General features: G+C 40.4%; 1 protein-coding gene across 4 annotated transcripts in view; it reads right to left on the bottom strand.

Annotated features, from left to right (window-relative positions):
* Positions 1-16390, bottom strand: part of utrn (utrophin) — a 144843-nt gene that overhangs the window by 52710 nt on the left and 75743 nt on the right. For all 4 annotated transcript variants that reach the window (XM_035678305.1, XM_035678308.1, XM_035678307.1 and 1 more), the window contains exons 48-52: positions 14534-14706; positions 12737-12893; positions 3922-4051; positions 1628-1896; positions 384-530 (exon numbers count right to left, since the gene is read on the bottom strand). In XM_035678305.1, the coding sequence (XP_035534198.1) occupies positions 384-530; positions 1628-1896; positions 3922-4051; positions 12737-12893; positions 14534-14706 (876 nt within the window). The remainder of the gene's footprint in view (positions 1-383; positions 531-1627; positions 1897-3921; positions 4052-12736; positions 12894-14533; positions 14707-16390) is intronic.

Here is a 16390-nt window from a genome sequence, read left to right as displayed (position 1 = left end):
AGAACAGTGTCCATTGATGTTTAGTGACAAAGTGTTGCAGTGAGAACAGAGCCGTGTTCAAATAAAACAGGTACACAAGTAGAGGGACAACTCTCGGTCCCCTGTGTGTTCGGCTGACACAAAGTGAAATCAGCACGCACGCGGCGGGGGGAAAAACTAGGGGGAAGAAACACAGACGGAAGAGATTACAACAGACAGGCAGGAGGAGAATGAGGGAACAGGAAGAAAGAGGTTCAAGATACATTGAAGAAGCATTAATTAATTTAGGCAAGTGTGGACAAAATGCTGTGAGAAGAAACGTGGCAGGGAACTGAAGAGTAAGCAAGACAGAGCATGTTTCTCTGCTCTAAGATCTGCAGATGATTCAGCAGGATTTAAATTACCTGTAGCAGTTTCCATCTCATGTTGAGCTGGTCCAGTTGTCTGGAGGCGGTGGAGGACAGCTGGATGTCCAGCGGCGTCAGCTCCGCAGAGAGCTCATTGACGATTCTCACATCCTGACGTAGCGGTGCGATCTCCTCTCTGAAGGCCTGAACAGAAAGTTTTATATTGTTGCAATGTGAAAAAATGGATATTGTAACTTTATTATAATTATTAACTTAGGCTTACTAATTACATAATCGTAAAGTTTATTTCACAAACAATAACTTCCTGTCAGTTATCCTCCATTTCATCTTAATTGTTTTTTATCTTTTTCTTGTTTACTCTGTTGACCTCCTAATCTCTAATTGGAGATAAATCAAGTTTTAAATTGAATTTTGTTGAACTATAATTTGTATTTATACTTGCAGCTCTCAATAGAAACCTAATGGCTGCATACTTTGCATGTGTCACATACTGGCGAGGAGTGCTTCCAAAATGTAGCAAAATCTATTAATAAGGATTTAAAGTGGATGCCTACATGACGTGGATATTAAGAGGAATAATTGGCCAGACTGTCCATACCATGGGGAGGCAAGCATTAAGATGTGGGGTGGTGTAACAGACAGCCAAATGAATGCAACAGTAGAGGAGTTGCCTTTGCTCATGCAACCTGTGTGAACCATTACGTGACTATTTTGGGTGCCACTGTTTTTTCTCTCCTCTGTCCTCTATTTCTCCTTTGTGACTTTTTCATGTATTGTTGTTTGTTTATTAGGAAGTGCTGTCATTTATTTTTCAGCTTGTTAACTAAATGTGTTGCTCGTTTCTTGGCCAGGTCTCCTTGAGGAAAAAGACATACTCAAATTTGATGAGTAGCATTTGCAAACAAACAAGACACAATCATCACACTGAGAACATGATCAAATCAAGTAGCATTTTGTTCTGAATATAAAAACAGAAAGGAAGGGAATAGTGAGAATTCACAGCTAAGTCTCACTCCCATTTTAGCATGCACTTATTTCAAGGATGTGTTTTGTATAATACTTACTGAATCAAATCACAATTGGCAGCACCGACTTTACTGTTAAATCAGTGAATTGCAAGTTAAACAGACACTTCACGGTTAAACTTTTAAGATCCGGTGAGTCAAAGAGAAGATAAGATTTGTTCAAGGTGATATAGTGCTGCATGCTGCAATGATTTACAAAGGGGTGGGGTGTCTAAGTCCTGACTGGATGTCTTGAAGACTGTCTCTCTGACTCACCACGGTCTTGTCGATGTGGTCCTGCAGAGAGTCGATCAGCAGATCCCCCACAGGCTGCCAGGTAGCTTTGGCCTCCTCTGCCTGAGTCAGCCGCAGGTCGAGCTGATCCATGGAGCTCTGCAGCTCCTGGAGTCGCTCCAAGGCCCGCTCCACCTGACTGTGCCAGCCTCCCATGTGTCCTTTCAGACGCTCCCATCGCTCCCTCACCTCGCCCGTCTGCTTGCGGATGGCCCGGGCTAAGCCTCGGGCCTTCTCCTCTGGAGTGAGGTCTGGAGGAAGAGAAGGAAGGTTGAAAGAGAGAAATAAGTTATTTTGTCAACAAATACAGTTTTTATGCCCTTCATTACTCTTTAATATGTACTTAGTTTTCAAACCACTACATGTTATCGGCAATTATATTTTCCCATAATAAAATGTTTCTCAGCCAGAAACATTGGAAATCCAACCCATTCGAATTATTGCACCCAACTGGCTCTTTTTATATCCAAGAAGCGGGAACTTCTTCAATAGAGTGATATTAATGTTTTCCAATTATGTACTTTTATATACAACTTACAATTCAGAGAAGACAGAGAATAAATGTCCAGATAATCTCATCTCAGATTCAACTCATATTTCTCATGTTATAGGGGTCCTAATTTATGGAGCTCTGTCATCCTATGTTGCGTTTCATGTCTGCAGACATAATCTGCATATATTTTTACACTGTAAATGTTGCTTTGTATCATTTAAAACCTAAGAAAAGTACTGAAGTAACCTTTCTAAGGTTGTTTTCCTCCTTTGTATGTCCTTTGTTTGATTTCAACTTTGAAAAATAAGTAAGGACAACGGGTCATTAAGAAAATATCAATTAGAGGAGGGTAGAACTGAAGGCAGTCAAGAAAAGATGAAAGCGACCAAAAGAAGAAAAAAGGGTGAGAGACACAGAGTATATGGGGAATGAAGAAGGCAGGAAAGGTGAGAGAACAGGATAATTGTGACATATCAGAGGATGCAGACAGAGAGGAAAGAAGAAAGAGGGCAGGAGTGAAAACTGCTCCCCAAATACCCATTTTAACTCCAAAAAAAGATGAGCAGCTTTTATGAGTCCTAAGGTCTCGTCTACAGGGTATTAACTGGATCACCATCTTCACCTGTTGCCCTTCTGCAGTCTCTCTCTTTTTCCCCTCTCTCCCTCCCTCTGTCACATTCATACAGACATCTGTGAGGCAAACTGCAGGTAGCACACATCATGCAGATCATCACAATGTGATGCCGTCTGTCTTTTATAATGAAGAATGCATGGTACAAACAAAACAATAAAAATATAAACAATTTAGAGGCAAAAAATACAAAAAAACAGAGACAGAACGTTGTAGTTGTTAAGACTTTACTGCAGTGTCACTTTGAGAAATCCCATCTTCCACTGATTAAACAACAAGTACAGCCTCTGATCTTAAACCAGATTTTTATCTATTTATACAATGAGTCGACGCTTTGATATCAGTATCAAAGATCACAGACAACAAGCCTATCGGAATGCACTCTGAAGTCGTGCCACACCCCTACACAGCCCCTTGGGTTGGTTTAATTATTTACACAGTAGGGTTTTAGTTTGAAAGGAAATGTGCTGACTTAACCAAGACTTCCCTGCTGCATCCAACAGAGACAGAGAGAAGGAATGCTGAATGAGTCAGTGCATATTTAATTTTGGGGTGCTCTGTTAGATAATGGTATTACCACCAGCTCAGATTTTAGTGAATGGAGTTTCAAGGGCACTTAACCTCAAAATTGGGCTAAATTAGTCCTTATATTTGGTTAAAAGACAACCAGACAGGCTTGCTGTGGATGTCTGAGAGCTTTTTGGTGCAGAATGTACTGAATGAGACACCTTAATGATCTCATAGTCCAAATTGATTAAAAAGGCATTCTGGTGACCTAGGGGTATAAGACTACAGCTGTAAGCTCTCTACTGTATTCTATCCAATAAATCAGTCTTGCTGTATTCTTAAAAAACTCCACTTGCCTTTGACTTAACACCAAAAGACTTACTGTACTACTGCAAAATCAGACCACCTGAGAGTTAATATGAGCTCATAGTCTACTAACAATTGCTGTATTAGGAAGCAGAAAAACAGGAAAAGTGGTTATATGGACTATAAGTGGTACTGCAATGGCAGCTTTGGTAACATTTTCACATTATGTTAGAGCTTAGTGTGAAGCTGTGCTTGCTCTCTAATGCAAAAAGATAATACTCTTCTATTTCTTTTTACCAGACTTAAATATAAATATATGGAAGGTGAGTGCAAATGTACCGGTCTTTGGCTGCAGGTTCTTGCGTGGCTCTCCAGGACCCTCGATGGGCTGGTCAGCGAGAAACATTCTGGCTTGATCCAAGGTACTGACCACCAAGTGCTCACGTTCCTTCAGTTCTGACCGTAGCGCCTGCAGGATAAATGCAAAAATGTGGGTTAAAGGGGATTCAGTCTGTTATACACGATGGCACAAATTGCTCTCTTAGAAAGCAGTCATTAGAATTCAATTTAACTCTGTGATGATCCTAATAGATGCATGTGGAAAAAGACAGTAAAGATTTTCCACTGACTTTAAAACAGAGAAAGCTGCCTCAATAAGAAAGGGTGCATATGTAAGCAGGTTTAAATGTAAGCAAAAAAGGGGTAATTAATTCATTTCCTCTGCAGGTATGTGCATGTTCCCAACTCCTGTCTCCTGATCTAGTCTGCACCAATGAACTCCAAATGAACCAGGTGTATTGTGAATTAGGTGATGTATCCAGATTGCTGCTCCCCCCACAGAAATGTCTACTAATCAACGAGTACTGCTTAAATCAGCTCTGACTTTCATTATGTTACAAAAGAGGCACTTATGATTAATTCACACATGCACATATACGACCCAAGAACAGGAGCAGATGTTGATGTTCAGCTTATGGATGAGATAAACAGCACTCTCAACGGCTAATTAGGTGAGTGCTGCATAACAAAACACTTTCTCTGCCCAGTCTTTCCTTATTAAGAAGAAAAGCGAGAGGTAAGAGTGAGAGAGCAGCTTTGTTAGGAGTGTCAGCGGGTGTGAGAGCTTTGAGAACAGAGCAGCGACTGAAGGCAAGAGCACGGGGTCAAACTGGGCATTTCCTTGAGGTCGGTGTGAAATTAGCCGAGTGATCCGCGGAATAAAGTGAGTTGCTGGGGCGCTATAACCCTGCAGGAATTATCATTACAGTGCAGGTAGCAATGTCACGTATCCTGCTCATCTTCCTACACAGCAGCTCACACTGCAATAGACACACACACAAGAATATGCTCATCCACACACACACACACTCCAGGGCAGAAAAACAGATAATACTGTATAAGACCACAAACCGATTTGATGGACACTTTTCTTAACCTTGTGTCAACTAGTCTCGCCACAGCTCACAGCAGGCCGATAAAACTAAACAGAGGGAGTGAGCATGGCATGTAGCAGTATAATTATTCTTGTTTAATAAAAGTGTGACCCCTAGGGACTTCGTTGCCTATCGGAGTGTGTGATTGCTTTGTGAGGAGGCGATGTAGTTTAAGATGCCGTGAGGCAAGTTGATTAGATGGGACGACTCGCTTTTCTCACACTTATCAGACCCATCAAACAGACGAGCGCAGCAGAAACGAGGTGCCAAATGTTTTTTTATTCGTGCCAACAACACTGGCTGAGTGGCAGATGACAACGTGCTGGGTTCAGTGGGATCGTACATGCAGCAGCATCTGAAGAGATAAGAAGAGAAGATGAACAGAAGAGAAGGGAAATAAAAGCAGGGTAGGGGGATGGGAAGTAACAGTCTGCTCACAGGCCTTAAGACGTACACACTCCTGTCTTGTTCTAGTTTCAAAAATAAAAAAAGTCCATTACAGAGAGTGAGTTTCTGTAAAAGTCAAGTTTAGCCTGCTGCAATGACAATTTCACACAGCCTCCTGTGGACAAATGTACCCTCATGCTGAAATAGAGCATCCTGCTGAACACAAATTAAATCACCCCTGCTAATAAATGGTTTGCTCCGTTCCAATGATTTCCTCCCAGCTCACATGGAGGAAACATAATAGGCAGGTAGCTCAGAGAGGGGACCTTGAGAGATAGAAACTAAATGAGAGGTGATTGAGGAAGAGGAGGAGAGGTATGTATGGAGAGCAGAGATAAGAAAAGGAGAGAGAGGAGCTAAGCGGTGAGGACAACTACCAGTAAAAAACTACTTCTTTTCTTTCATCCTTGTTTTTTTGTTTTGGATTCACTCGGATTTGTTGGTGGCTTAAAAACAGGCTTTAGAAGGGATTGAATTGAGTGTGAAGAGGTTGTTTTTTTACAAATGTTCTTTGCATGTTGCTTATAGTTAAGCAAGTCAAATATTCTGATATGAGTTTTGTAACATCCCAAGAAATGCATGAAGATATGCAAATTATCCATCACAAGGGATTAAACGTCATGAGACTGATGAAGACTTTAACACTGCTGATTTATGGATTATACAAAGTATACAGCACATTTTTTGACATGGTTGCTAAATAAGTATCATCTGTCATTTTCATTATCAGCTTAGTTTACTGATTAATCGATTATTTGTTAGGCTATAAAATGTCAAAGAAATTTGAACAATCACAAATGACCTGAACCCAAAATGACATAAATATATAGTTTGTTTTGTCCCACCAACAGAAAACTTAAAAGATTTATTTTAACAAGATTTAATTTACAATAATATAAAAACAGAGTAAAGAAGCAAATCCTCATGTTTTGTGATCAGATTATTTTGTCCAGTGCTGATGCCAAGGTCAGGAATTAACATAAAAACGTAATATTAATATTACGTTTCTTGCCTAATGTAACTGTGTTACTCATCTAATACAATAAACGTTTTACATATATGACGGTAGTTTTCCCCAAAGTATCTAGTGTAATCTCGGCTCCAAGGAGACACTTACAAAATAGTAGAAGGTTGTAACAAAGGCAACACAAGTAGTGCCAGGTAATTCCCTCTGTTAGAAACAGCCTTCAGTTCAGACAGACGACCAAAGACCTTTCCCCAACACTCAAACAACTCTTTTTAGTGAAACCTCAACATGCTCACATTATCATAGTGTCACACAGGGACACACTTTTCAAAGGGAGCATGAGAGGTAAATATCAAACACATGTACAGCTTTCAGGTTAAGAAAAAAGCTTTTTTTTTTCTTCCCATAAATCCCAGCTGGCGTATGAGTGATAAGACATGGCTGTCTATGTCAAAGATAAAAAGGAGCGGGTCTACACTTTGCTTTTTTTTTTTCTTTTTTAAATAGTTTTCAGCACTGGCAATTCAGAATATTGTCTGGTCTCCTGTGATTTGCGAGGACCAGAGAAAAAAAGTGACTCTTGTCTGTACCACAATACTTTTGACATCTCTCTTGTAGCTATGAGTGACCTTGGTTGTGTCTTTATGGGTGTGTGGCCGCAGTAGCACAGCATACTCTTATCACTGTGTGCCCTGTGCTGCGGTGGCGATAAGATAGCATCACAACACAGCTACTTTTAGAGCCCTGCCAAACATCCCTCTTCCCGCTCTCAAAACCCTGCTATCTCAGCCTCTCCGCAATTCTACCGCACCCCCTCATCTTCTTCCAGGAAAAAAAATAAGGCTCCTGAAAGGACCACTACAATAAACCAGCTCTCAACATCAGAAAAGCACCTGACAGAGACTCTGGGAGCCTTCACAATAAGAGCTCACTCACACCCAAAAGAAATTACAAATTGTCAAGAAACTGACGACTTCTTATTTTTCTCTAACAATAAAAGAAAATAATTATAGAAGAAAGTATTTTTAGGTATTTGTATTGAAGGCAAATGTTTGAACTTCTGTTGTCTGAGCCAAATTATATCTTGCTACTGCATTCAGTTACACAGCTCACGAAGAAGCCTCAGAGTGAGTCAGCCTGAAATTTTAATTGCTCCTTTGCCCTTAACATCCACTGTTCTCCTGAAATAGCTAAAAGCTACAGATGGGTGGTAGCTGTTTGAAATCACACTCTCTGACATGCTTTACTAATCTACCGCTTCCAGCTTAGGCCATTTATAAGTAAAATACCCACGTACCCTTATGTGTCATTAATCACCCTGTGACTGCTTCACAGCTACTTAAATAGTCAGGCATTAAATAACAATGCACACATAGGTTTCTTCAGTGACACTTACTGACACAACATAGTTATTTTATTATTTTCTATAAAATATGTATTAGATATGTTTATTTTATATTGCTGTGTTGCTGTCACTGCAGTGACTTACATAGATTCTAGACATTCTCTGAAGGTTTTGGCAAAAAAAGCGAATTTTCTTTAATTATGCAAATTTACTACATGAAATAAAAAAAAATGTATTTATGTTCCCCTCATTATCACTAATCACTACTACTACTAAAACACGTATTCAGTTTTATCTTATGCGCATTTACTGATGTTCTGGTTACTTAAATGGAAACAAGCTGCAAACACAACACTGACATATTATCACCTTTTGAGTTGATATGGAGAACTTGTATGCAAACAGCTGCTTATGGTATTTACACATCCAGCAAACACAGATCAATATTAGAATTCATTTAGCGTCATGTTTCTGTCCACCTGATGAATGTACTGCAAGTTTAATATTCACTCTCTTTTTACCTCTGTTTTTTGGTCTACATAAATATTTGAGGGAAATGGATGTCTCTCTATCTGCTGTAGGGTCCACTATGTGGTCTGTCTACCATTGGGTGATGGGCAGGTAGTGTACAGCTGGTTTTGACAGCTGAAAATGACATTGATAAGAGCAGTGATAGTGAGCAACAACAATAAGATTAAGGTGCTAAAACAGATACAGCTAAAGTGAACTTCAAGATATTTATCTGTGGGGTTCATCATTGCAATTGACACATTTCACATATATTGGAGTCAATAAAAAACTATTGATTATAGCTGCTTTAATGTTGCAATGTTTTATACAAACTTTCAAGACAGTCCGACAAAAACATGACAAACTGGCTGCCAACAAAGGACGCAGACAAAAACAATTAAAAGCGAGGAAATTGCGAGTCCTTCCTTTCCTAAGTGATAAGGTAAAGTCCAGCACAGCAGTTTAATCCATTTCATTCTCCTTTACTACCTGTCCATTCAGGTGCAAATGGTGCTAATCAATCATGCAGGCACCATGATTAAGTTGGGTTCTGTAGCGGATTATTAAACCCCCCTCACTTTAGACAGGGTAATTGTGCGCTGCTTAAGTATATTGAGACTTATTTAACTGCCAAGTTAAATAAATTTAAATCACACTTTGTTTGTCTTCATATTTATTCATTCTGAAACACTTGGAGGAGTGTTTGAAAAGATCAGACTGGGCTAACAATGTAGACAAAAAGCCAACTGTTGCTGAAAGATAAGAGTTGTTAAAAATGCCCACAAGCACTCGGCCCCTTGTTCCCACTCCTTGATCTAAGAGCTGTTAATTTAATATAGCAGATTGATGAGTTTAATCACCTGGATGCTGACAAAGGCCTTTCATTGAATAATTGAATGTGCGATTAATAAATGCTATTACGGCCATTTTAGCAAGGAAAAACACAGACAGAGATCAATACACAGTGGAGGGAGCAAGAAGTCACTCAAGTAAGACAGGACAATACGCCTCCCCCCTCTCTCTCTCTCTCACACACACACACACACACTTTTTAAATTCCTCCTGGGAGCTGCCAAATGAAAAGCTGCTTTCAGGCAGAATCTAATGCAACAGTTGTGTTAGAAACTGAATATCATGAAAACAAACAAGAGAAAGTGAACCACACTTGTCTTTTTCTATTTCTACTTATCTCCATTCTTCCACAATTAAATCTCTTTCTTCCTATTTCCTCTTGAGCTAATTTTGCTAAGTTTGGCATTTCCTGTCCATCACTTTATTCTCCGTTCCGGCCACTGCTCTCTCATATTTTTCTTCTCTCTGATTCTTTAATAACAGCAATATCAGTTGCTCTCTGTTGGGCTAAGTGGCTTAGCCTTCCTCTTTTATCTCTTCAAGTCTCCCAGACAAAAAGGAAGGAAAAAAGAGAGCCCTTGCAAGTCCTCCCTACCTCATAGATACCAATTTCCATATATCTATATACACCCCCCCCCCCCCCCCCCCCCCCAAATCACACTGACCGAGCAGCTGGTTTGTGCGTTATCACTGAGTGACTAAGGTATATGTATGCCTCAGCACAAGGGACTTGCATGTGTATAGTAATAGGGCATGACGTCTTCAAAGCCCCAGCTTTTTGTGCTGCTCAGCCCCCTCATCCCTCTCAGGGTCGGCAAAACCTCCAGGCCAAACTATTAAGAATACAGAGGAGAGGGAAGTGAAGGGAAAAATATAACCTAGTCAAAATGAAAAGTCAGCCTTCCACTCCCTTGTTCCTTTATTTCCTATATCAGCATCTTGAAGCTGAAGACCTGGAGATGAGAAAGTGAAAGGAAAGAGGATAGAGCGGGAAATATTGTGTGATGACAAGGAAGAAGGACAGAGTGTAAAGAAAGGAGATGCAAAGGTGAGGGCGACTAGCAGCAGAACAGGCTCTACAGAGAAGAAAACAAGATGGAAGAACTGAGAGAGGGTAATGGGAAAAGGAAGGTGAGAGTGGAGATGCAGGAAGATTGCATTCTCCTGCGGTTATTGTGTTCTCTCAGCCCCCATTCCTTATCTAATGGACCTTGTCTGATACGCTGGGTTGAAGCATGTATCTGTTCTCTGTCAGACACAGAGAACATCATCTCAAACCTCAGTGGAAAAATTCTGATTAACCTGGACAGTTGTTCATTGTCTCACGGCTCAAAATGCGGACAGGACTGAAACTAACTGCTTGATTCCTCCGGGCACGGCTGCATCGCGTTCTTGGCCGAGACGCGGCTGCCGGAGCTGATCACTGCCTTTCCAGACAATGCTTGTGGTTCCACCAGATGTGCCACAGTACTATAGTGCCAGAAGCGTCCCAGAAGCAGCTAACCATTCTGCTCTGTGGAGAATATACAGCTGGTCTTTTTTTTTTATGGAAGACGTGCTAAGTTGGACAGATCAAGCTGGGCAGGAAGTGGGCAGAAATGGCATAGAGATTCCGCGTCAATTTTCAAAATAAAACACCCTGTGCAGACTCATGATGGTGAAAATAGACAAAAAAAAACGTACACATGGCAGAAGCACAAAAATCAAGGGTAAACCGAATCAACAAAATGGGAGCAAGTCAACAAAATCGGGGCATGAAGCTGCGTGGAGAACAAAACAAAACAGTGTTGCAGATGAAACGTCACAGAGATAAATTAATTAATAATTAAATTAATACATCTCTTTCCTTCACAGACAACTTAAACAACAAGGGTCAGATCATCAACAAATTGTAAATTCTGCTCCATTGATACATTTTTTTCACATGGTCTGCCAATGTTACATTCATTTTTAGCCATGATTTGGGGGGAAACTATTCATAATCTGTTCTGCTGTTGAAGGATGATTCTTCATTAAATCATTAAAAAAGACTATACTTAGCAGCCAAGAAATCGATTGTCTGCTGATGCAAAGAGCCCCACTCTAGCTCTATAGTAATTTTTATAGTACATTTTTTTTTGTTGAAGCCTTAGTTTCCTGTTGTTTTATTAAATGTATAAATACTTTTTTTCATTTATCTTTCCATCTCAAAACTGTTTCTTCTCCTTCTATGTAACAGTACTGAGGTGTGTTGGATTCACCTCCTTATAGGTGAAGACATATCTCATTTCAGCTTTTTTGGAAACTGATTATGTCTGTGTGCATGATTGCTTGATTACTCTTGATTAGTATCGTATCAACCCAAATGTCAGAAGAAAATTTAATGTAATATCATAAACTGTAACAAAACTTTACCCAGTTCTTAAAGTAGACGCATACTGTGTGCACACGCAGATAGAAATGTGCTTCTGTTTAAAATAAAAAGTCTAGTAAGCATCATATACATCCTAACACATATGTTGCTGTGTGTGTCCCAGAGTCTGTTCATCTCTCTCAATGTGTCTGTGATCCTGCGCCCATGCATGACGGCACATGTGTTTACTCCCAAGGCGTTTAAGGGAAGAAAATAACAGTGTGGTGAACGGGCTGCGGAGAAACGCATTATGATGTCAAGAGCAACATCAACAGTAGTGGCGGCCAGCGGACTGGGAGTAAACAGTAGCCACAGGGTGAGTCATCTATCTGAAAGCAATTACACGCCAATGCACTATCACAATAACCAGTGGTTACAATAAATAATACAGTGGGGAACATAGGTGACAAATAGCAGTGATGACAAAGGTGTGAATGGGTTGGCGCAATATAGGTATTGATCGCTTGTTAGAATAAATGATACAGTGTGGTGTAAGTGTGATAAATAACAACAATTCTCACAATGAAATAGAAGAAACAACAGCACTGATTGTGTAGTAGTTTGATATTGGCCTTGCACTGATACACGTTTTGTGCACAGTGACTTCTGAGTGACCATAATAACAATGCTGATTATTAACCATAGAGACACAAAACATCCACTGTGATTATTCCTGACTACTGCAATCTGTAGTTCGGCTGTACTGTAGCCACTGTGCTGACCAGCTTGATGTTTAATCATCAGAGTGATTACAGCTTCTACTTTACTATCACATTATCTTCATGGGGTGACTTAAAGGGCCTGCACAGCCACTCAGGTGATTTCGTTTACTCTGGCTAATGAGACCTCTGTTTAGGTTGGAATGATTTAAGATAATAAAACCAACAGGTTAAACTCTGCCATAGCAGAAGCATAAAGTACTAAGAGGGTCAGGGAGATTAAGGAGGTCAGGAATCAAACACAATCTATACACACACCCAGAGTCTTAAGGCAAAATAAGTGAAAACCCCATATTAGTGCATTAACGTAGGGCCTATACTACTTTCAATGAATGTGTAGAGCTTAAAGTAGGGTTAAGAAACAACAGAAACACATACTCTTCTGCGCGATACTCAAAAACTCTCACTTTAAGAAAACAATAAGGGACAAGGGGTATGATAAATTTTGTAAAGCGTGGCAAGAACATTGCCTGAGGCGACAGTACGCACCGTGCAGTGGTTCTGCTGTTGCAGCAGGGTGGGGACATCTCCTCCGATGGGCATCTGCTTGGCCAGCTCCTCATCTTTCATGCAGATCCACCTCCACAGCTCCTCCAGGAGGCCCAGAAGACGAGACCAGCGCTCAGCACTTGCCTCCAGATGAGCTCTGCCAACATACACCATTCACTTTTAATTAGATTGTAGGCATGTTCAGCGCTCACTGTTAAAGTATATATAGTCTTGTACAGAAAAATCAAACCTGTACTGTAGCATTGCTTCTTTCTATATATCTGCAAGGTTGCAGTAACATGAGTGAATAGTAGACTTATTAGGCATATATCAAAGGTGGATTTACACAGAAGTAAAGCCACATATGCTCTTTTTTTTTTTTTTACAAAACTGAGTATATGAAAGGTTTTAAGCTTATAAAAACATAGGAAATTACTACTAAAAAGCCTTCATTGCTACAACACCCCAGTAAAACCCTGATCACTGACCACTCTAGAGAGGTTGCTGCCCTTCTGAAGTAAATGTCATTTGTTAAAAGGGAACACAGTTGGCTGCTAATTGTGTGGGTGGTAACATGCACACAATATGTGTTGATAAGCACTTTTGTTTTTCTCCTCTCCTCTAGGCATAATGTATCTGAACACTGTGTACAGAGACCTCCTATTGCCGCTCACCAAGTTAGCCATAATTACACATGTAGTGCAATTAAGGCATAATGGGCTGTATAAAATTAACACACACACACACTGATCTCATCCTGTCTATTTTTCGTTTGCTTCTCCTCTCTTCTCTTCTATGTGGAACAAGTCCAGCCTATTATGTCTGCTCTGCTTGACCTCGACTCACTCCCACTTATTCTCTTCCGCTCAAACCAAACTCTTTACGGCGCAGAATCTTTCCCTGCACCTTTTTTTTGCTTTAAATTGCCCCTGGTTTCTCTTCAGACTCTTTAACCTTTCCCCCTGCCCCTGTGGCTTTGTTGTGCTCCTGTGCTGCTTCTCTCCATCCTCCCTCTTCCTCTTTGTCTTTGAACATCTCCATCTGTCCCTGTCAACTTCACTTCTACCTTCACTTTCTTCACCCTGTACACTCCCACCCATCGCCGATCTTATTTATTTATGCCAAGGTTGTGGCTGACGCGGCACTGTCTATGTCCTCAGAACTTTATGTGCCACTGTGGTGGGCTTTCAGGCCCGTCTGGAGCTGTATTTCATCCCTGTGCTTCATGGCGGACACAGGGAACAGACAGGGTTCTGTGTACACGTGCAGCTGATAGGAAACACAACAACCTACATAAATATTCCACAACGTGCTGTACGTCACATGTAGTTTCACAAGAATCCAAGAGATGTGAGTCATGTTCAATCATGAATAGGAGTATGTTTTCTTTTCATGAGCTGAGACGAATGAATGGTCCAGTCAACAGTAGGAAAGATATATTCTGAGGAAGGGCTGATTTGTGCTTTATGTGGTGAGAAAACTGAAGAATATGTCCTTTCTAGAAATAGTTTTTGCTTCTTGGGATTCAGTGTTTACAACCTTGAGTTCTTGAGGTTTCTGCTTTGTTGTTTTGTTTTCCTACTTGACATTCGAGAATTAAACTCTCTTCTGCAATGTCTGATTCAGTGGATGATTAAAAAACTAAACTGGGGCAGAGACCTACTTGAAACACTGCCACAATTGAGACCTTCTGCCAAGAGGTGTTTTTTCTCTTTCCAGAGTTGAGAGCAGCTAAAGAGCACAAAACTGCAATCTGAGCTGCATGACCATAAACACATTGGATAAAGATTGACTAACCGGATGTTGGCTGATTTGGCCTTCAGGTCGCTCCAGCGTTGGTTCATGTCATCCAGTCTGTGTTGGAGGAACACAGCTTCCTCTGAGCTGCCCAGAGCCTTGACCATCTTCGACTTGTTCCCATCCACACTCTTGTAGATGTCATTGTGGGCATCGATCTCGGCCTGGATGTCCTACAAATACACAGAAAAAGAACAATTGTCACAAGTGACCATCTCTTCTGGGAAACTAGAGTTTCTAAAGGAAGCTTAAAGCAAGTTCATGTCAAAATCACCCAAAATTGGACGTCACAGTCTTCTAGGCTGTCACGGCTGATTATTCATGAACCGAAAATAACGATGGATTTTGTCATGAGGACTAGTCTTGGGGGAGTTCACAGCGTGCTGCACATAATGTTTCCAGAGGGAAGAGAAGTTTATTTTTTCATGGAGTGTCCTGAAGGTACTTTTTCACCGTTTGACTAAAACGATTTTAACTTCTACCCTTTCACTGACTTCGAAAGCCCACCCCATCCAGAAGCAGGTCCCTAAGCAACGTCTGCCTCTGTACTTTTGCTGCATTAGGTTGTAGAAGGGCTACACCAAAGCAAGCTATGCTAATGTTAGGCTGGGATACAGTATGATATACTAAATATATTATAGTGCTATTCTAAAATGCTGTGTATTATGTGTGTGTGTGTATGTGGCTGGAAGAGGCTACTACATTCAATACTGTGACAAAGCATGATTTTTGCACGTGTATGTGTGTGAGTGTCCTTAACAAGGCAGCTCTATTACACAACCACATCTCACAGGGTATGTGTGAGTGTTTGTGTGTGAGGGTTGAACCACAAGGGGGGCTGACGCAAGCAGAGGATCCTGTCAAATGTTTTATTTTTAGATGTGTAAAACTGCTCCATTTTCTTCTCTCTCTGTCTCTACTGGGACTCCCCTCAGTTCAACCCATTTGAACTGCAGATAAAGAAAACACTCCAATACCATATGGATGAGTGTAACACCGCCTGCAGCAATGAGGCAGATTCGCAAATGGGACAAAATGAATGCAGATAAGAGAAGTGTAATGAGACCTTTAGTTCAGTAAAGTAATAAAAAAAATTTATTCTGGTCATTGTGTGTGAAATGACTGAGCTTCAGTGCCTAAAGTTGTTGCTTGTGTATCTTTCCCACTGTGGCATAACAGATTGAAAATTATGCAGTCAACGAAGTTTCATTTTACAATTACTTCAAAACTGCCTTATCTAGGAAAATGCAATTAATGCTGCAGCACTGTTTTACTTTAGTCTCTGCATTATTAAAGTAAATTAACAGTTATAAAAAAGGTTATTAATAGTTAGCAGAAGAGAGCTCTCAGCTTTCGCAAATCTGTAAATTAAATGAAATTATTCTAAAAGATTTTATTTTTTTATATTGGACAGTATATCCAGTGTGCCTAGAAAAGGTGTTTATCACCAGCCAAATCACTTAAAAAGACAATAATAGAGAGAAACATTATAACAATAGAAGGAAAATACTATAAAGGAAACCCCATTGTCCCACATGTACACAGAGTTTGAAGATGTGGGACAACACACAGTGGATTTATGTGTCGCATAAACATGACAACTTATGGAAGTCTGGAAACTGTGTGGACAAAATTCAGTCCAGCTACTGTAGAGCCAGACTACACAGAAAACTACTATCAATTACCACAGTCACCGGTGGCACAGTGCTGTAATTTACTGAATGCCAATAGACATTTCACAAAGGCTGAAGCAAATCCCTCCACTGTGATCTGAAAGGATAATCACCCGCTGGCTTTTTGACATAAATCAAATGGCTCTTAAAGGTCATAAGAGTGAAAGTGTGTGAGAGAGAGAGA

This window comes from Morone saxatilis, unplaced genomic scaffold, assembly GCF_004916995.1.
Source record: "Morone saxatilis isolate NCDOM2014 unplaced genomic scaffold, NCSU_SB_2.0 Contig7, whole genome shotgun sequence".
NCBI lineage: Eukaryota > Metazoa > Chordata > Actinopteri > Moronidae > Morone > Morone saxatilis.
The sequence above is the reverse complement of the archived record's forward strand: the minus strand, read 5'-3'. Positions and strand labels throughout refer to the sequence as shown.